General features: G+C 49.5%; 8 protein-coding genes and 2 non-coding genes across 10 annotated transcripts; 7 read left to right on the top strand and 3 right to left on the bottom strand.

The window, feature by feature from the left end:
• Positions 1–836: 836 nt before the first annotated feature.
• BO85DRAFT_363788 (putative 2,3-diketo-5-methylthio-1-phosphopentane phosphatase) lies at positions 837–1987 on the top strand (the record flags this gene model as incomplete). The annotated part of the gene is made up of 4 exons (XM_025655672.1): positions 837–882; positions 996–1321; positions 1390–1818; positions 1880–1987. 4 exons carry the CDS (start codon positions 837–839, stop codon positions 1985–1987), a joined length of 909 nt encoding a protein of 302 aa, XP_025520398.1.
• Positions 1988–2850: 863 nt separating this feature from the next.
• BO85DRAFT_466176 (uncharacterized protein) lies at positions 2851–4536 on the top strand (the record flags this gene model as incomplete). Its single annotated transcript, XM_025662116.1, has 4 exons — positions 2851–3479; positions 3540–3903; positions 3959–4408; positions 4459–4536. 4 exons carry the CDS (start codon positions 2851–2853, stop codon positions 4534–4536), a joined length of 1521 nt encoding a protein of 506 aa, XP_025520399.1.
• A 682-nt stretch (positions 4537–5218) lies between these two features.
• Positions 5219–5308, bottom strand: BO85DRAFT_t40. Its single transcript has one exon. It is a non-coding gene; the product is annotated as a tRNA-Asp (tRNA).
• Positions 5309–5898: 590 nt separating this feature from the next.
• Positions 5899–6901, top strand: BO85DRAFT_474943 (uncharacterized protein; the record flags this gene model as incomplete). The annotated part of the gene is made up of 2 exons (XM_025662687.1): positions 5899–6332; positions 6394–6901. 2 exons carry the CDS (start codon positions 5899–5901, stop codon positions 6899–6901), a joined length of 942 nt encoding a protein of 313 aa, XP_025520400.1.
• A 589-nt stretch (positions 6902–7490) lies between these two features.
• On the bottom strand, positions 7491–7829 carry BO85DRAFT_445897 (uncharacterized protein; the record flags this gene model as incomplete). The annotated part of the gene is made up of 1 exon (XM_025659376.1): positions 7491–7829. A coding segment is annotated over exon 1 (274 nt), but the record flags the coding sequence as incomplete, so codon positions are not given.
• Positions 7664–8757, bottom strand: BO85DRAFT_502359 (uncharacterized protein). The gene has a single exon (XM_025664191.1). It carries the CDS (start codon positions 8371–8373, stop codon positions 7987–7989), a length of 387 nt encoding a protein of 128 aa, XP_025520402.1. The 5' UTR covers positions 8374–8757; the 3' UTR covers positions 7664–7986.
• A 1022-nt stretch (positions 8758–9779) lies between these two features.
• BO85DRAFT_137220 (uncharacterized protein) lies at positions 9780–10621 on the top strand. The gene is made up of 2 exons (XM_025654044.1): positions 9780–10366; positions 10549–10621. The coding sequence occupies exon 1, from the start codon at positions 9996–9998 to the stop codon at positions 10332–10334; it is 339 nt and encodes a 112-aa protein (XP_025520403.1). The 5' UTR covers positions 9780–9995; the 3' UTR covers positions 10335–10366; positions 10549–10621.
• A 1212-nt stretch (positions 10622–11833) lies between these two features.
• On the top strand, positions 11834–14264 carry BO85DRAFT_413768 (Arabinosidase A; the record flags this gene model as incomplete). The annotated part of the gene is made up of 8 exons (XM_025657620.1): positions 11834–11977; positions 12031–12545; positions 12594–12677; positions 12726–12802; positions 12851–12883; positions 12933–13084; positions 13135–13623; positions 13680–14264. 8 exons carry the CDS (start codon positions 11834–11836, stop codon positions 14070–14072), a joined length of 1887 nt encoding a protein of 628 aa, XP_025520404.1. The 3' UTR covers positions 14073–14264.
• Positions 14265–15016: 752 nt separating this feature from the next.
• BO85DRAFT_137256 (DUF914 domain membrane protein) lies at positions 15017–16502 on the top strand. Its single transcript, XM_025654045.1, has 2 exons — positions 15017–15423; positions 15485–16502. The coding sequence occupies exons 1-2, from the start codon at positions 15197–15199 to the stop codon at positions 16458–16460; spliced, it is 1203 nt and encodes a 400-aa protein (XP_025520405.1). The 5' UTR covers positions 15017–15196; the 3' UTR covers positions 16461–16502.
• A 301-nt stretch (positions 16503–16803) lies between these two features.
• Positions 16804–16875, top strand: BO85DRAFT_t34. The gene has a single exon. It is a non-coding gene; the product is annotated as a tRNA-Ala (tRNA).
• Positions 16876–20402: the final 3527 nt, after the last annotated feature.

Consider the following 20402-nt stretch of genomic DNA (forward strand, 5'->3'; position numbering starts at 1 on the left):
AAGTGACCCGGTGGAGAAGGAATGTTGTCATAACCCAGCGCTAGCCGAGCGGCTTCATCCGGATTTGCGGAACCACTCCTCGGCAAGATAGTTGTGGCGGGTGGCTCTTCGGAACCGAGCATGCCATGTGTTACAGCTGAGTATCTTGAAAACTGAATGCATGCTTATTGCGAAGATGTTTAGAGTCAACGCAGTTTACAAAGTATTCAATGTTCAATAAGTCCAGTATGTGTGACTGGTGGATGTGGGAGCATGTTGGCCCGCGATACCTTCCGTAACCGGATGAAAGGGTAGTAGATCCGAACAGTTGGTTATGTCACCAAAGGGGCGATGACGTTTATAGAAAAAATCAGAGCGAAACCCCAAAGCCAATCCAATCCCTAACTTTACTTACTTTGTTTAGTGTCCCCTCGGCAAGCCGAGGGGATCCAATATTAGCCACAGATCCTCTTCCCCCCCCTTTCATGCTGCACCATTATTTGGTCCCCTGTCGGTCCCACCAGATGGAACAACAACAACTTACCCCCCGGGGAATTCTGGATCCACTGGGGCTAGACTACCGTTAGTCAGTCAGTTCAGTCGGCAGTGGTCGCATCATTGCCGGTTTCTTCACAGCCCAGGTACGTCATTGGAAAGGTCCGGTTTCTCGTCGCCACAAGTTCTCCTCTTTTCTTTTTTCTTTTTTATCCTCCCCGAAGCTATTTCACCAGGGGCATATCCTCATATTCTTAGTCTGGGCTGTCGCCATCTATACATCATCATTATCAGCATTATTATTACTTCTGTTTCACCGGTTTTTCAACCCGTCCAGTAAATAAACACCTACCTGTCTGAATATGTCGTCCAGCGGTACCACAACAAGAAAGATTGTCTGCTTCTCAGGTATGTAAGAGAAAAAGTAACCCCTGTACCTTACTTGTATTCTTGCTTTCTTGTGCCGTGGATCAGTATATCTCCACTTGGACCATGCCGCTAATCCGCGACTTATCGGACAGACTTCGATGGAACGATATTCATGCAAGACACAGGCCATGTCCTCTTCGATAATCTAGGATGTGGCGCCAAGCGCCGCCAAATGCTCGACGAGCAAATCAAGTCCGGCGAGCGCTCGTTCCGCGAAGTCTCCGAGGAAATGTGGGGTTCGCTACGGATCCCCTTCGAGGACGGCTTCGATGTGATGCAGGAGGAACTGGATATTGATCCTGGGTTCCAGGAATTTCACAAGTTCTGTATCGAAAAGGGGATTGAGTTCAATGTGATCAGTGCTGGATTGAAGCCTGTTTTGCAGAAAGTGCTGGACACTTTCCTGGGAGAGCAAGAGGTATGGTGATTTGATTTCATTGTGGGAGTGGGGGTTTGGATGGGTAGTTGCTGATTGTTTTGTCTCAGGCTTCGCGCATTCAAATTGTCGCCAATGATGCAGAAATCAAGTCCGACGGGTCGGAGTGGAAGCCGATCTGGAGGCATGAAACAGAGCTTGGCCACGACAAGGCGCTGTCTATCAAAGAGGGTCGTGCGCAAGCAGCAGAAGATGCTTTGGAAGGAGAGATCCCTCTTATCATCTTCATTGGCGACGGCGTGTCCGACCTCCCGGCTGCTCGCGAAGCAGATGTTCTCTTTGCGCGCAAGGGTCTGCGTTTGGAAGAATACTGCATTGAGAACAAGATCCCCTACATTGGTTTCGACTCATTTTCCGACGTCAAGCGGGAAGTAGAAGCGATCATGAAGGAGGATCAGGAGAAGACCAAGGGTGTGGGCAAGCCTGCCCGATTCAACCCCCGGGCTAACATGTGGCGGCGGATTTCCAGCAGGCAGGCTGTAAGTACATATTCGAGTGTTGCAGACGCATAATTCATCGAAGCTAACAATATCACAACAGGTTCCGAAGTTTGTCGCTGCGACGCCATCCAACGAAGAGAAGATGTTCCTCTGGCCAGAGAGCTTCTCCGAATACCGACCCAAGAATGCGGATGATATCCGAGTGTGAGAGCCGATCTCAGTTAATGTGTGGATGATTCATTTTCAGGCGTTTGGTGGAGTGAGCTGGGTACATAGATCCTAGATGTGTCCGAATGAATGTCACTTATAATATTTTCTATAGTGTTCGTGTTATATTGGATATGTTGAGAACTGGGACGGCGTTAGGTTGGCTAGTACACACCTTGAGAGCTTGCATTTGAGTGCTTGGTGTTGATTAGTAGAATGGGATAGTGACCATTACATGTCAAACAAAGAAATGGTAATTGAGATCCCGAAAAGGAAACTGATGCGAAACTCTCATCGACACGCCATGTGGCGTCGAGGGCCAAGCAATTGCCAAGAGACGACAAGCTCTGGAGTATATCCCCTGAGAAGATATGTTACTGGATTTCAACCTTGGCACCGAGTATTGCTGCCATTATTGACAGGGTTATTATAAATCTGCTTGCCGATACGAAGTGTCCTTGTGCACAGCCCTCACGGAGATAATTTTGTGCGCCAATAATCAGGTTCATGTTCTTCCTAGTAGAGTCGCGCACCCCCTGATATATTCCACCCAATCGACATGATCTCTTCAGCGTAACACCCTGACCTTGCAACAGATGTAATGGCTGATGCCTAGTGTGGCTGCAGCACAGCCTCGTAATCTGACCCTCCCGTCGCGCTGACTGCCTAATCGGGGCAAGTGTTTGTCGGATATGGCCGAAACATCAGCTTAAATGTATAGTCGTAGAGAATACTATAAGAGTTCTTTGTCCGGATGGGCGCTTGTCTCACCCCATATTTCACTTATTTTCCACGTCTCACACGCCCCACAACCTCGTGGCATTGTTCCTAGACACCGTCAGCGACAACGCTTCCCCAAAAGTTATGGCTCTCAGAGCCAACCTCGTCAAGGGTATCGCATCCGGCATCGGTCTAGCCTCGGAGAGCATATCGGCCTATAAAGCAAGTAGAGAAGAGAAAAAGGCGAATGCATCGGACACAGATAATACTGTCAGAGAAGCGACTACAGAGGATGCCGTCGAAGTCGAGCATCTCATCAACGAGCAGCACGAGGAGGAATGGGTTCTTGACGAGGCGCAAGATGAATTAGCTGGGGATGAGCACCGTGCCGACTCAGAGCCTGCTGGTGGTGATATCGAAGGTTTAGCAGTTTCGTTTCTTCAGAATTATCCCGCTCCACCTCCGTACGCCCCCGCGTCGGATTTGCCCAGACTGTCTTGTCCTGTGGTGCTGCCTCAGCGAAGGCCGAAGTCTCGCAAGCGAGGCTTCATTCGAGCCTATGCTCCTGTTATGGAGGACTTTGGTATCGACAAGACTATGTTTCTTGGTTTTTTGGAGACGTCGAACCGAGCATGCCAGGCGACTCCGTGGTTGCAAGCTATTAATTTGGCTTCTATTGGGACTATGTTCATTCCTGAGCCTATTTCGATAGCTGTTTCGATTTTGATACAGTTGGCGACTGATGTGGCTATGGCTGTTGATGGTAGGAGAAGGTAAGGCTTGTGTGGTAGGGTGTGGTGCTGTTTTAGGTGATGCTGATGCATAGTATATAGGACGAACAAATTCTTTGACAAGATCAATGATGAGTTCTTCCGCCCTCGTGGTCTATTCTGTTTGGTTATGACATGGAAGCCCGGGTCCGACTCGCCTTACGCTACCTTCGATATGAACTCCACGATATCCGCAGCCATCGAGCATGGTGGAGCAGGATTGATGAACAAGGTTCGGCATAGACTCAAGTCGTCGGATGCTAAGACGCACGGCACTTTGCCCTTCTCGGAGTGTGCCCCTCTTATCTTTCCCGACCTGGATGAGTTAGCAGAACATCGAGGAGACAATCAGTCTAAACTGAAGGGTACGAAGCGAAGAAAGGAGTTCGTCTCAGATTACTGGGACCGGAGGTCACAGGCCAAATTTGTATGTCATCGGGACCATATACTAGTGGGTAGTGGAACTGACCTGGGGGTTTTAGATGATGAAGAACCCCGATAGTGCTTTGAGCCAGGGTCATAAGCCAACGTTCACATCACGTTATGCCGACCCTAGCCACCCTGCCAGCAGCGGCTCCTTGGTCGGTCTACTTACGGGTGGACATATGACTGGTGAGAGATTGGTGCAACTTCGAAGTGGCGGAAATGGAACCGATAGAAGAAGAGGTCTCCGCAGGCAGTCAATTGAATCGCCACCTTTGTCCCTTGGAGGGCTGGCGGCTGGTATTCGTGCAGCTAGGCTTGGACGATTACCGATGGAAGATCCACAAGGGCAGGATGAGATGCACCGCGAAGAGAGTTATCAGCATTCACCGACTCATACTTCGTATGGCGGCCAAAGCGTTCCTGGTCGTGGACGTGGAATCAGAGACCTCCGCCAGACAGGTCCTCTAGGAAGTCCCATTGGAGGAATCAAGAAGCTTCTGAAAGAGGTGTGTATGATACCCTTTCCGATGGCTGGCAGATACTAACATGATGGCAGAACATTATTTATCTCATGATTGTCAATATGCCTTCGGAGGAAGACATGGAGGAAGCTCGGCGGATGCTCCAGGCGTAATCACTGTTTTGATTCTGCGTCGATCAGTCGCTTCATTCTTTAGCGGGACTTGGTAATTCTGCTGCTTTATTGATCTTTTTTGGTGGATTTAGCGATGCCAATATAATAGCAAAGACGTGCAGAGTAGTGATTCAGACTGGTTAGGGTAATGAGTACCTGCATCGTTTCAGTTATGGGATGCGACTCAAATGGTTCCTTAAAAGCCCGGCTTTTAGTTGTCACACAAAATGGCAGAGTATTAGCAGCGATTGATGATCAGAGCATGATAGGTGAGCGATGCGCTTCTGATCAGCGAAGCATAGCGTCCCCTACTTCGTCACCCGCGCTTTCAGAATAGCTCATCCAGTGGCACCTTTGATCAAGGCCCATAAGCTTGCTATTGCGTCAGAGAGTAATTACCAAAATGCAGGTCTATGTCAGCCATGTTCTAAAAAGCCGTCTGCGTAGAATGCATGGGACGCGGATCATGATCAAAAAACACGAATTAAGCTGAAAATGTGCCAGCTGGTCGAGACTTTCTTTTATAGTATTGATACTGGATGAGCTAGAGGAAGTGCGAATGGAAAAACTGAATTGACAAATAAATTGCCTGTGTTGCGGTCATATCACGCCAACAAAGAGTATATAGTGTATGTAGTAAGTAGTAAGTAGTAGTAGGTATGGAAAATATGCAAAAAGAAATCTCCCCGACTGGGAGTCGAACCCAGGTCTCCCGCGCTTGTTCCGGAAAGGGATTGACAAGCGGAAATCATGACCGTTAGACCATCGAGGACTTCTTATTTGCTGGAGCTTTATTTTGCTTTATGTTCTTGGCAAATTACTCAAATGACTCGGGCTATCACGCTCAACGAGGCAGCATACCACCACCCATCTACAATGTACGTTGTCGCTTGCGTTCATATAATATGACTAGAACCTAGAGTGTATCTACATCCCGTATTCATGATCTAGGTGTCTCTGTAATCACCCGAGTATCTCGTACGTGACTAGTACTATCAGAACCTGCTGGTATGGTTGCCGGATATATATAGTGGCAACCCTAGCCGCGCAGCGATTGTCACGATGCAGTGGATTCAAGATACTGTTATCGTCATAATACTAGAAAGACACCAATCCACAGCATGAGCTATCTGTTACTTATGAAACTCACTCAAGTTGAGGTCAGAATTGGTGAGGTTTGTCAGTGAATACCCCTGTCACATGAGTGTGGCCAGGCTTGCGTTCTGTTCCTTTTACTCTAACCGCCACCCCCCCCCTCCCTGTTTCCCCTCTCCCAAAACACTCTACTGTCATCCACGGAACTAATCGGCTACCTAATTTCCTCAATCTGGCCTAGACCTCTTTCCCTGACTATCATCTACGATGACGGAGAGTAAAGCTCGGAAGATATTGAGGTCGTTGTACCTTGAAGTGGTCGGAGGAGAGCATAGTACACCTTTCGTCTCTAATTCGCCTGGCTCACAAGGGGACGTCATGCCGCTGTTTCTGCAAGAGCATAACATATCTGTATTTTCTTGGGATCTTGATTCAAGCTCTGAATACCCGTCATCTCTACCGTTCGTCCCGCGGTCTCAGTCGTTTCTACAAGCCCACCCCACTACCTCTCATCTTCCATTCCCCGAGTACATCCCACTGGCCGACAGAGACAAGGCTCGGAAAAAAGGGTGGTTGGTGACCGACGAAGAGAACTGTTCCTATGAGGCTGCTCTTTTTTTTACCAAATATGCCACTGCCAATCGAGTCTTCCACCGTCCGTACTCATCACTGATGGATTTCTGCGAAGTACGCAAAATGACGTGAGTACCATATATTCCAGCTGGATCACTGGTTCAGTCATTAAAGCATGCTAATCTTTAGGCCACCGAATCCTTTCATGAGTTACGCTACACAAATTGGACCGTGTCCATCTACAGGACGCTGCTGGGGCATCCGTCTTTTCCTTGAGCCTCAGATTCGCGATACTCCACCACTTCCCCATATTGCTGCAGTGGCTTACCAGCCAATGAATGCCAGAGATGGTTCAATCTTGGGTGGTGAGCTCGTTACAATCCTCTCAATCATGCGTAGTCGCGTCAAGGAGTTTAAAGTGGAAAGTGAAGAGATGATAGAAGATCTATCTGATATGAATAAGCAAGAGCTTGAAGATCTTTCCCAGAAGAGTCCAGCCTTCCCAGATGAACAGAAGTTTCCAGTTCTACTTGTTTCATTTGTGGGGCCACAGCATGCACGACTGCTTTGTGCCTCCATGTATACACATGCTCTGATCATTCACGTGTCGAAGCTTTATAGCTTCGAGAGAGAGCAGGATGCTCCGCTCGATCTATTCATGTCTTGGCTGTTTGCGCGTCCTGTGGCGGGAGCCTGACAGATTGTTCTTAAGGGCATTTTGAATTTGAATCTCCTTATTATGGACTAATTCAATGCATTGTGCTACGTTGCTTTGGTCATTGCGCAGTAGTAGCTGGTCATATACAATAGAAAGATTGGGGCGGCGTCGTCCGGCTGATTTTGGGACAGTACTCATTCAGGAGCACTTGTGCGGATTGGCGAGCATATTATATGCGGTGACAGTAATAAATCTTCTATCGGAATCTTCTTCTTCGACTTTGAAACTGATCCACAATGCACAACACAAGCTCGTAGGGGAAATCACGCGCAGACAACAGCGTAGACTTGAAAAAAAGATAATCCGATACCCTCTCACATCGAGAAGACCCAACCTACATCTGGTGTAACGAATGAAATGTTTTTGGGTCTTTTGCTCTTCGATGGTCCAATACTATCTTCACTAGAGGTTGGGTTGAAAGGCACTGAGTAGGATACAGCGAAAGAGAAATGATACTTTTACATTCCATCTACAATTACTCTGTCTTCCTCCTTTTATTTAGAATGGCTGGTTATTTGTGGGAGAAAAAAAAAATAAAGTGATAAAGAAGTGAGATCTTATCTGCAGTAACTTTCCCTTTGTTGCATTGGAGGGTCTCTAGAAATGATTATGTTAAATCAATAAAAGTGCAATAACAATCAGGGCATAGTTCCTCATGTCGTTTGGCCGGCATATGTCCCAGGGGCCAAAACGGCGCATGTTCGCGAACCCAGCTCTGGAGAGACAGCCCGCGCCCCCCCCCTGCAGATACCTCAACCATCCATCATCGTAAGTAAAGATACTAATGTAGAGCTCGGTACCATCCTTGGACAAGAGTACTCGTGAATCAGCAGTCCCCGCTGCCGTAGGAAAGCTTTTTATCCAGGCAATCACTTCCGCGACTTCTTGCATATCCACTTTCGGCGAGTGATTGTCCCCCCAGGACCTTTGCATTCGACGAGTGCGAGAACCCGGCCGGTGACAGCATTTTCCAGCTGCCCATCTGTGTAGGACACAAATTTTCTTTCGCGCTGCGGTGTGCTGAAGTCCGCCACAAGCTTCTTGCGTGTGAGCGTCCATAGGCGTTAAGCAGGCTGCGGGCCCAAGTCTGAGATGGCATTCAAGAAAGATAGAAAAGCAGTATTGACTGTCGACTCAGATACACCGCAATTGATACCGTTAATAGTGAGGTTACGAATAGCTTCTTGCTGTTGCATGGCCATAACCCTAAACAGGCGGTCTGTGCCACCCCAAACCCACCCAGTCGTCTGCGCCTGCCTGTTGGAGAAACATGCGATGTATTCATTGAAGGAAAGGGAATTTAGCCACTGAATGGCCTGCATCATATGATGCGAAATCCCAAGGTTCTGGACATTCAGCTGGTTTGGCAGTACAATGGGGGGAACGAGGGTCCGAAAGAGGAGATATTGTCGGAGGCTGACTTGCGATGCCGAATATATCTTCACGTTCATCCGGAGTGTCTGCTTTGCGACTCTTTCTCTTCTAGCTCGGAGTTCCCAGTCAATTTACTGTCCAGGAAGGACGAGGGCCGTCATTATGACAATATGAGAGAGTATACACAAGAATGAGTCTCATGATCTTGATGATGAGATGTGGGATGTAGATGACTGGGGATGCGAGGCTCAGTGAATACTCGCAGTGGTACAGCCCTTCTTGTGTTGTGGGAGAAATTTAATTCGGTTTGTTTGATTCACTTGCAAGCTCTTCGCTTCTCGTGTTTCCTTTTACTTTTCTGCCTCTTCTTTCTCTCCTTTCCTCCTCTTCTTCTTCTCACCACAACCTGCTTCCATCTCAAACGGCTCTGCCAACAGGATTAGTTCAGGTTTTATCTTTTCACACGTCGACAATCTCGTTTTAACATCCTCTTCTCCTTGTGTTTCCTCTCCCTCTCTCCACCCCCACCTCCCTCCCTTCTGTCAACCTCCCCAGCATTTCGGTTTCTTCACTTCGTCGGAACCGTCGTGATGGTGGTGCCCGAGTCTGGCGACGTCTGGGGTCCGCCGGCCCTCTGACCGTGGCAGCCGAGACGAACAATATTCCTTGGCTAGCAACCGGAGAGGCCAAAAAGCTGACCACCATGAAGACGTTCTCGCCCTCGCCGGCGCGGGCCTGGCGAGCCCGCCAGGAGGAGGAACGACAGCAGCAAGCGAGAAGTCGAAAGGCTCCTCGAGGATGTTGAACTTGCCCGCGGAAACCCGGCCCTGTCGATCGACAAGGGCTTAGTGGATGCGATGCCTGGTCGACTCGATCAGGATCCGGCGATGGATGTCACCTTGCTGAAACCTTGATTTTACCCTTGGCCTGTGTCGAACTCGAACAGGCCGAGAAGTGGTGCCTGGTCGATCTCGATCAGGTTACCAATGGGTGCTGGTGCCTAGGTCAACCTTGATCAGGCTCAGCTTTCGGATATACTGCTAAAAAGCCCCTAGCAGTTTCAAGATGTGGTACCTGGTCGTTCTCGATCAGGCCACCATTGGGTGCTGGTGCCAGGTCAAATGCGATCAGGTCAAATTCAATCAGGTTCAGCTTATATATACTGCTAAAAAGTCCCTAGCAGCAAATGAGACCGGCTTCTGGTCGATTCCGACCAGCTTCCCTGCTCAGATAACTCCGCTGCACAAAATCCCGAGCAGAGATTGAGGCCTGTATTGACCCGACCAGGTCTCGAGTGGACAACCAGTGCTTGTATCGACTCGATTAGGTTACTGGTGGGTGCGGGTGTCTGGTCGATTCCGGTCAGGTGCCCAGCGATTTTCCCTGCTGAAAATCCCTGGCAGAGACTGAGGCCTGTGTCCTTTTTCGATCAGGTGGTCAGTGGGTGCTGGTACATGGACATCCAGCTATCTTGTGTCTCTGCTAAAAATCCCTAGCAGAGCATGAGTCCTCTATCGCATTGATCAGGGCTCATGTTGGGCACGGCGCCTGGCCTATAGAGTATATGCGAGACTCGGGCGCAGTAAGGGAGCCTGGCCAATTGGGGTCAGGTGTCCTCGCATTCAAGGGCCTCCTTGATGACCTACAAAATCCCGAGCGGAGCATGAGGCCTGTATCGAGGCTATCAGGTCTCATGTAGATGCCGGGTGCCTGGTCGATTTCGGCCAGGCCTCCAGCGATGAGCTCGCACCTCACCGTGGTGCTGGAGTCTAGTAGCCAGGGCGAACTGCCTATGGTGAAGCTAAGACGAGCTCTCTCTTACCAATATGATCAGGATCACCCTCAGCATCTGTGTAAGAGACACAATGTTGCTCAAAGAAATGAGCCAGAGCACACTTGTAAGATTTTTCATATGGAGCATGTAGTAGAACGCCGAAGGCCAATATGTATCTGCAAATTTGTGGAATCGAACATCACGTCTCTAGCATCTGTTTTCTTCGGATATGACTCCATCAATATATCTAATACACCGATATAAACATTCAAAGATGTCCTAAATCTTAAGACTGGATTGATCGAAGTTAGCACGCATAAAGGGAGCTCAGCGCCAACCATCTAGTAAGACGGGTAAACTTCGTACGCCTGCAAAGTGAGAGATCAGCGTGACCGTCGACTCTTCCCAATTTTCGGGGTACCGCAATACCAAAGCATACAGCTATATTCTTAACTAAAGTATGAAAATCGGAGCTTACTGAGACCAGTGGGGTGTGTCGGAAGTAAACTAAGCCGGTGTGCCTGCAGTGAGGCGTCATGGAAAATTGCACCCGATCGCCATAACTGGCATGAACGATTATAACTGAGGTCTAAGTTTATAATGTCTCGCATAGCGCGGTAGGCGCATCGGTCATCAAAGGATGAGAAGAGCAGAACTAGGATGGGTTGGAATCAATGATTAGAGTAAAAAGAGAAACAGGGGCAAACTCTAACAGTCTAACTATGACGAAGGTGGCAGTGACATCCCGGAGAGAGAAAAGCCGGGAAGAACCAAGGGACGGCTGTGGCTGGATCAGGAACTCAAGGTCTACTCCAGTATCGGAGGATTTTCTCAGGGGTCCCGCCGGGGTTTTCCCTTGCTCGGAGAACATCCACCACATCAAAATGCGGAGTAACGATGAGGGGGAAAGTGCACGGCCGACGTCAGAGTTTCGCTTGGGTGGATCTGCAAAGGCTAGGCGGCTGACTAGCCCGATAGTCCAGCACATACCCTGAGGGTTCAAGACAATGGATTGGCCATCTGTTGAGAAAACTGAATTTTATCTCACAATATCTTCCATAGATATGAGTTCGGTATCACTATCGACTCCGCACTGGTAAAGCGCAGGCACAAAACTTGTCAGTTGTTTGGACATTGCGACGAAGTTGAGGCGACATGTCTGAGACATCAACCTTTGCTAACGGGGACTATGAACCGAGCTTTGATGCGCCAAACTTTCTGTAGAACTGAAGAATGGGTGGATCGGCATGTCGTACGATCGGTTAAGGGACCTAAAATTGGAGAGCCGGGGAATTCTGGGGTTAGCCGTCGGGATTATTTCGGTACGACACAGACTCACTGTCTACTTGGATCTCAGCGTGGGTGCGGCTAAAAAAGATGGCACAGATGGTGGAGTGAGCAACTGGAGGGACTCGGAGAACGCGGAGGAGAGAGGTTCCAAGACATCGTGGCAGGGTAGTGCATGCCCCGTGCAGTCACGCTTTTCCTCCTCCTTCTGTCTTCTCCTCCACATTCCACATTCCACATTCCACCTCCACTCTCCTCCACTGTTCCACTCTTCCACTGGCATCGTCCCTCTTCCTCGATTTCTTGGCTTCTCGGTTGATTGTCTTCGACTTCGTTGTAATGACCCCACCGCATCCGCTGCTGCCTTGGTTGTTTACTGCCCCCGGTTAATTTCATGAAGTCCGATCTTAAAAGGCCTCGTATCCTCCGTTCGCAACAATGACACCAGGCTCAGCTTCCTCCAGACAGCCGGCAACATGGTGGCTTTCTCAGCTCTTTCGGGCGTCAGCGCTCTTTCTTTACTGCTTTGCCTCGTTCAACATGCACATGGAGTTTCCTTGAAGGTCTCCACCCAGGGTGGCAACTCATCCAGCCCCATCCTGTATGGATTCATGTTTGAGGTAGGCCGCAGAAACGGGGTCCATTGATAATTCATTCTCTAACGATGGTTTAGGATATCAATCACTCAGGAGACGGAGGAATTTACGGGCAATTGCTGCAGAACCCTGGCCTTCAGGGAACGACACCCAACCTGACTGCTTGGGCGGCTGTCGGTGATGCTACCATCGCGATTGATGGTGACAGTCCATTGACTTCTGCCATTCCCAGCACTATAAAGCTGGATGTTGCGGATGATGCTACCGGTGCGGTGGGTCTCACCAATGAGGGATATTGGGGCATCCCAGTCGACGGCAGCGAATTCCAGAGTTCCTTCTGGATAAAGGGAGATTACTCGGGCGACATCACCGTCCGACTGGTTGGAAACTATACCGGCACGGAGTACGGCTCTGCCACTATCACCCATACGTCCACAGCAGACAACTTCACCCAAGCCTCCGTCAAGTTCCCCACCACCAAGGCTCCAGATGGCAACGTCTTGTACGAGCTCACAGTGGATGGAAGCGTGGCTGCTGGTTCGTCTTTGAACTTCGGATACCTGACGCTTTTTGGCGAGACTTATAACTCAAGGTTTGCATGTCTATATCCTGAAGAGTGACATAGGGGCTGATTGTGTAGGGAAAATGGCCTGAAGCCCCAGCTGGCCAATGTGTTGGCTGATATGAAAGGATCTTTCCTGAGGTTTCCCGGCGGCAACAACCTGTAAGTCCCAGCTCATCTAGCAAGGATAGCGGCGCTCACCAGAGACAGTGAGGGAAACAGCGCAGAAAACCGCTGGAAGTGGAACGAGACAATCGGCGATCTCTGGGATCGTCCCGGCCGTGAAGGTATGTCTTAACATCAGGAGCGAAACATTCATTCCTGACGGTAAATAGGCACTTGGACTTACTATAACACCGATGGCCTTGGTAAGTACAAATATATGCAACTACCTAACTACGGTACTAACGCTTGTAGGCCTCCATGAATACTTTTACTGGTGTGAGGATTTGGGACTCGTGCCGGTGCTCGGTGTCTGGGATGGGTTCGCTCTGGAGTCGGGTGGCAACACCCCAATCACAGGCGACGCACTGACCCCTTATATCGATGATGTTCTAAACGAACTTGAAGTATGTTGAGCAACAAATCCCATTGGTAGCTGAGGTTAACCCTACGGTAGTACATCTTGGGTGATACAAGCACGACCTACGGAGCATGGCGCGCTGCCAATGGACAAGAGGAGCCGTGGAACCTTACCATGGTCGAGATTGGCAATGAAGATATGCTGGGAGGCGGATGCGAGTCCTACGCCGAACGGTTTACTGCCTTCTATGATGCGATCCATGCGGCTTACCCGGATCTCATCCTTATTGCCAGCACCAGCGAGGCGGATTGCTTGCCCGAGTCGATGCCCGAGGGTAGCTGGGTCGACTACCACGACTACAGCACGCCCGATGGACTGGTGGGCCAGTTCAACTATTTCGACAACCTGGACCGCTCTGTGCCATACTTCATCGGCGAGTATTCGCGCTGGGAGATCGACTGGCCCAACATGAAGGGGTCGGTTTCCGAGGCTGTTTTCATGATCGGGTTCGAGAGGAACAGCGATGTGGTCAAGATGGCGGCGTATGCGCCATTGCTCCAGCTGGTGAACTCGACTCAGTGGACGGTAAGTCACTGTTGCGCAGCGGTATTCGACGGCATGGATGAGCTAACGAGTGGTAGCCGGACCTGATCGGATACACCCAGTCACCCGATGACATTTTCCTCTCGACCAGCTACTACGTGCAGGAAATGTTCTCGCGCAACCGTGGTGATACCATCAAGGAGGTGACCTCTGACAGCGACTTTGGACCGTTGTACTGGGTTGCGTCGAGCGCCGGCGACTCGTACTACGTGAAGCTGGCCAACTACGGCTCGGACACGCAAGACCTTACCGTGAGCATCCCAGGAACGAGCACAGGCAAGTTGACGGTGCTGGCGGACAATGACCCCGACGCGTACAACTCTGACACCCAGACGCTGGTCACGCCGAGCGAATCGACGGTGCAGGCGAGCAATGGTACCTTTACCTTTAGTTTGCCGGCATGGGCGGTGGCTGTCCTGGCTGCGAACTAGCGTTGACTGGTGCTTGCATGGGCGGCAAGTCGAAAATTATCTGCAGGTGTGATGTCATGTATTGCAGTATCCTGATTCACGGTAGGGAAAACTTAGTGATGAAGCGATGATAGATCCATGTTATATACCTGCCTGTATATAGGGCATTGTCCAATGAAAGGCAACGCCACCACACGTGGCGATACACATAACACCTTAGTACTATACTTACTATGCTAATAGGCAGGGAGGAGTAGCACAGGACGACTGTGTGTCTCTGTGTGACTGACTGCTATGTAGCGGTCGGTCGGGGAGGAAATTTGAACACCGCCAACGAAGAGAAAGAAGCACCCAATCCCCGAACGTGTACTTCCGGATCACTTTATGCTTACTTCCTGTCATGGCCTCCTAACGACACATTGAACCAAACAATCAATGGATACGATAAAAACAAGGCACAGGTAAGCGAAGGAGAAAACAAGCGGATTGGTTGGTTGTGACTGGATGCAAACGGGCGGCCTTTTCTCCACTCGAACTGGGCAGAAGCGAAGACCGTGCGCCGAGACGGGTTCGGGCGCCTTCCGTCTGCAGCTCCCCTCACTTTTTCTCTTTTACAACTGCTATTTCCCTCCACTTCTCCTTTTGCAATACTGTAAGTTAATTATGATTTGACAAGTGCTGACTACTACCATCTCATACAGGGATAGTACTAGTAGTAGTACTGTCTGCTGGACCTCAAGTCCACCAAACATTGTCTGGTGGTTCCCATCCCGAGATGTCATCATGGAAAGACACTACTGCATTCTACTTACATTATAGAAATCTCCCCACCCGGCCTGCCATTCGCTGCGGCGGCCCACTCCGCGATAAGGAAATCTGAAGTTTTTTGCTTTAGTTGCTTTTTAGTTTCGCCCTCGCGGTCTGGCCTCGTTGGCCTGCTTTAAATCTCCTCTCATCCCAGCGTCCCGTTTCTGCTTTCTTTCTCTTTTTTTTCTTCTTTGCGCCCCTTGGTCCTGGCAGTGAACGACTTCGGAGCTTTGCGTTCACATTTGCTGGCGAAAAGCTCCATTGGATACCCTCTTTCGCATTTCCTGTTTCTGTTTTTGAGTTCCCGTGCGCTCGTCGCATTCTGCAGCTTCCCCGCCATGTCTGCCGATAATGAAAAGTCCACGGCTGTCGCCGACGTGCAGCCTCAACCCCAATATTCCACGGAAAAGACAGAGCAGGTGCATACTGTGACCGAGTCGTCGGAGCAGACCGGTCAATCGCAAGACCAGGAAGCTCAGCAGGAGCAGCAGCCAACCCAAAGTCGCGCGGCCAGGCTGTTTGCCTACATGAAGACCCGCGACTTCTGGTTGGTTTTGATTCTAGGGTGAGTGCATATCTTGTCAAAAAATCACTTCAAAGAGCGGCCAAAGACTAATCTAGAACAGTCAAATCATCGCGCTGGCCGATATCAGCTCCTCTACCTTTTCCTCCCTCCTCTCCAACGCTGGCAACAGTATCCCCGCCTTCCAGACCCTCTGGAACTACATCCTGCTCAACCTCGTCTACACCAGCATTACCATCTACAAGTACGGCTTTAAGAAATGGTTTCGAATGCTCTATCGCGACTGCTGGCGGTACTTCATTCTTTCCTTCCTGGATGTCGAAGGCAACTACTTCATGGTGCTCGCCTACCGCTATACCTCGCTGCTCAGTGCCGAGCTTTTCAGCTTCTGGACCATCATTTGTGTCGCCATCATCTCCTTCGTCTTCCTGCGCGTCCGCTACCACATCACCCAATATCTTGGTATCTTCCTCGCCTGCGGTGGTCTAGGCATGCTCATCGCCTCCGACTACCTGCGCGGTGCCAACTACCCCGCCCAAGATCAAGTGAAGGGTGACCTGTTTGCCCTCCTGGCCTGCACCATCTATGCCTTCAGCAACCTGTTCGAAGAGTTTATGGTTTCCAAGCGGCCCATGTACGAGGTCATCGGCCAGATGGGCTTCTGGGGTATGTTCATCAACGGCGTGCAGTGCGCCATCTTCGACCGGAGCTCCTTCCACGGCGCCACCTGGGACAACAAGGTGGGCGGGTACATTGCGGGTTACACCATAGTGCTGTTCATCTTTTACACGCTGGCGCCCATTATGCTGCGTGTGTCATCGGCCATGTTCTTCAACATCTCCTTGCTGACGATGAACTTCTGGGGCTTGATCATCGGTATCCAGGTGTTCCATTACTCCGTGCAATTCCTGTATCCCATTGCCTTCGTGCTGATCGTCATTGGTCTGTTTGTGTACTTCATCATGGAGGGCGAGATGGGTGAGGCGAAGAAGCCGTGGCTAGGAAAGGACCAGGAGGGTGGAGTGGATGGAATTGGAACGGGCCGTCGCGCGCAGCAGACGGGACATGCGATTGTCTAGATGTGGGTGGTATGAGAATACTGTGCACGGGAACAAAAGTTTATCTGGTTTTTATTTACTTCAACTTAATATATAGTACTAGTGCTAGAGTCTGCTGTGCAGGACGGAATGTAATGGAATATGAGTGATCTTATTGATATTTCTTCTACTTTTGCAACTCAAACAGTTTTTGCTAAATGGGATTTTGACTGGATTATCCACTTGATATGATTGTAGATTGTTTGACATTCTCGTGGGTCAGGTGCGGAGTACCTCCTAGCGTTTGAGCTGAACAGTCCGCGCGACGTGGTGGAGCCTTGTGCCTCCTTGATAAACTATAAGTTGTAGTCATTTTTCATCAAATGGGGCTGTGGTTTAGTGGTATAATATTCCCTTAGCATGGGAGAGGTCCGGGGTTCGATTCCCCGCAGCTCCATTTTTTGTCTTTTTCCTTTTGTTGCCTTCTTCCTAGCCGTCATCTTATCTACCCGAGAGCAATCCTCTACCGCCGCCTGTCCCAGTCAGTTTATTTCGTTCGATTCTATGAGACACCATTGTAAAGCCGGGATCCGTACATAGTCATCTACTACCACCCGAATTCTATGAATAATTGATTCTTCACCCTTACACCTTCACCAGATGGCGTTTTCACCTCATTAGACACCTCACTTTCACCATTTTGTAGCAGCCACGGAGACTGTAGGTTAGTTAGTTTATCTAGGTAGGATATGTGACTTTAGATACCTTGAATCAAGCCCGTATGGGAATATGGTGATTCAATGTAGATAGGCTATTTCACTTGTCTGGCTCTTTGGATCGTCTATATAAAGCTGCTTCTTGCTCTTCTTCTTACTCTTTCTCTTCTTTCCCAGGAAAATCTCGAATATATATATCTATCTGAAGGAGGGATGGCTACTTCCTACAGTCTCTATTAGTGATGATATATATATCCTCAACAAAAAGACGTTATCCACCCCCTATGGCCACGGATAATCTATCCAGGAAGATTCTATAATTACTGATAAAAGGCCAATCGAAACCTCTGTAATAAGATTAAGCAAACCCCAGCCAAGCCTTCTTCTATCGCAGGGTCGGTCTTCCTTCTATCCACGCTGCAAGCCCGAATAACGCCCCACTATCGATAAAGACATAGTTAAAGTCCTGACCTATCGGGTATTATCCTACGTCGCACCGTCAACGAAATACTAAACCCCTCCCTTTCTGGAAGCTCCAAATATGACGTTAACAAACCCACACCTCGACGCTCGAGCATCCATCCCCTGCACGTGGCTGCTGATTGCAAGCATACTATACATATATACATACCTCGGTAGGCAATCGGAAAGGAAGTGGGAGTCAAAGCGAACAGCTCAACCACTGGAAGATGCGGTCGATGTTACAGGAAAGTTTGATGATAACGCGTCACCAGCGACGCCGTAATGGCGGCGGTGGTGGTGGTGATGCCAGATATGGTACAGTACGCCCGTACCTGGAGGCTCAAACCTGCATCCTGCGCATCTGGTCGCTAGAGAAATAATGCCTCGGTAGAGAATAAAACGGGGATGGTGGGGGTAGCTTAATGCGGTCTATGCGTCGGGTGAAATCGACCATCTCGATATCGAGATGGTCGCGGTCGAGCCATTCGGCGAGGATTAGCTGGAGGAGATGCTCGAATCTTCGTCCTGCGACTGTGTCCGCTGGGAGAAACAATGCATCAGCAGGCAACCGGGCAGGGGTTGCTGGAAGATAGCTCAACCGGCGGAAGATGCATCGGTTGACGATGACGATCTCAATATCGAGATGCTCACGGTTGAGCCATCCGGAAGCAGCAGGAGGACAGTTCAATTTCCGGTGTTGCAGTTCGGCACCTCGTCGATTGCGCTCGGAGTAGCTGCTTTGTCTAGTGGTCAGGCATCAAAGACTAGATCCGTCTCAAGATCGGAGGTAAGTCTTCTTGTAACCGGAATGGTTGGCATTAGCTAACCCGGACTTCTTCTCAATAGCGCAGAAGGGACATCCCCATCTGCCTCATCTCTCTAAAATCCCAGCAGAAGAAACTTGGGCCAGCGTTGCATGGGCTATAAGTGGATGCGGGTACCTGTTCCCTGCCAGAACAGATTGACAGGTCTCCAGCGACAAAGCGTATACCTCATCGTGGTGCTGGAGTCTAGTAGCCTTGTGGCGAAGCTAAGATGAGCTTTATTTCTTTTCTTTTTCTGTTGTGGTGGAGTTTGGGAGTGGATAGTGAGATGTTCTCGAGGGGTTTCTAGTATGCGTAGTTGTTGTCGTGATATACCAATGCAATTAACAGTCTAATAGGACAGTAGATCGCCACTTCAGGGTTTGAATTCATCGATCGCTCATCCTAATGGATCTATCATTCCCCCTAACTATCCTCAAAGATCGTGTTGTTCTTGGACATGAATTAAACAAATATTTAGCCACTAATGTGGCATGACTTGTGTGTGAGGTTCCCTCGATCAAGAGAGAAAGGAAGGAAGCGAAGAAGAGAGGAATGTAGGCTGCTAAGGCTCACGACAAAAAGACCCGTGGTACTATACCATGTGCGATCTCTTTCATGGTTCAGCACTAGAAGAGGAAGACCTCAAGGGACATGTCACGTCCGTTTCAATGATCGGTCAGCTGGTCTGATCACTGTAAGGTTCTTATATGATTAAAGTTCTTACCCCTCTGCCTTGTATCGACTTGAGTATGTATTGGATCATTGTAAACAATTGATTGCTCTCATCTGAGCAAACTTCCAGATAAGCAGTGATCTCTTTTGTTGTAAAGTTAGTATTAGTGACAGCCTTGTAAAACATGGCCCTTTCTGGACGTGGTAGAATTACTAGGCTGCTTACCGCACCGGAGAGATAAACAGTAAACTCCATGAGGTGATTCCGGCCATGGTTTGCGTGCAATTATGACTAGTTACATAGGCATCTTTGCATCGCAACCATATCACAGCTATATCCCCTCATTGTCTGACTTGATGACATCATTCATATAGACCGGTCTCATAAAGAATCCATTGATGCTTTGGATTGTTGTGAGCCATGAGGCATTTCTGAGGCCCGCTACTCCGCATCCTGCAACTTCTGGTGTCTGCATAGGGGAGGTCGAATCTAGCTGCACGTAGAACATGACACCGGTGTAGATATACCAAGTGACTAGAAATCGCTCAATTGTACAGTGTCGCCATCTCTTTGTTCCTCAGGGGTTGTGTAAGAATATGCTATCAAAAAACAGAAGATGGAGACAGAGCCACCCGGTTAGGGTCGGGCCGCCCGGGAGGAGAAACAAAATAAGGGCACGGAATCTCAGTGCCATCCATCATGGGGAAGGGAGAAGAGAGAAAGTGGCGACGTGACAGACACTCCACACACACACGCGACACCAATAATAAACGAAACTAACAAAATAAATCACATCACATCATGAAGAAGACCTGCGTAATGATGATAAGCAATCCCACCAATAACACGGGGGTCACTGATAGTGGCTGACCTGAAGCAATTCGGGGAGGAGACGCCAAGCTTGACGATCACCGGAGCTTGAAAGTCCAACGGGACAAGATGACAGGCCCGTCGCACCACGCCACTAACTGGCCCTAACACAACTCGGCCTGAATAGTGCGACGAATGTCCCGGTTCTGGGCCTCCACGATAAGATAAGTCATGGGCTTATCGCGTCATCGGTGCCGATCTCGCGATCAGCTGAAACCAATCATTCAATCAATCTGCATCACCCGACTGGGGGCGAGATTCCAGGGCCAGCTGAAAGGGTCGGCTGCCGAGACTGTCAGTGGATGCATGTCGCTACGCTGGACGGGAGGGGAGAGAATGACGTCTCAATCTTGGGTCACTTACTACTTCACTAGCCAGCTAGTAGTTAGTTAGCTGCTGGCTGGGTAGGTGGTTTAAAAGGCCGCTGCTTTCTCTTTCTCTCTCGTCATTTTTCTCT

Source organism: Aspergillus piperis, assembly GCF_003184755.1.
Source record: "Aspergillus piperis CBS 112811 unplaced genomic scaffold BO85scaffold_2, whole genome shotgun sequence".
Taxonomy (NCBI): Eukaryota; Fungi; Ascomycota; class Eurotiomycetes; order Eurotiales; family Aspergillaceae; genus Aspergillus; species Aspergillus piperis.

Coding starts and splice junctions, on each gene's coding strand:
- BO85DRAFT_502359 (XM_025664191.1), bottom strand. CDS start 8,373: ATGAACGTGAAGATATATTCGGCATCGCAAGTCAGCCTCCGACAATAT.
- BO85DRAFT_137220 (XM_025654044.1), top strand. CDS start 9,996: ATGCCGGGTGCCTGGTCGATTTCGGCCAGGCCTCCAGCGATGAGCTCG.
- BO85DRAFT_137256 (XM_025654045.1), top strand. CDS start 15,197: ATGTCTGCCGATAATGAAAAGTCCACGGCTGTCGCCGACGTGCAGCCT. Junction 15,424..15,484: donor TGGTTGGTTTTGATTCTAGG/GTGAGTGCATAT, acceptor AATCTAGAACAG/TCAAATCATCGCGCTGGCCG.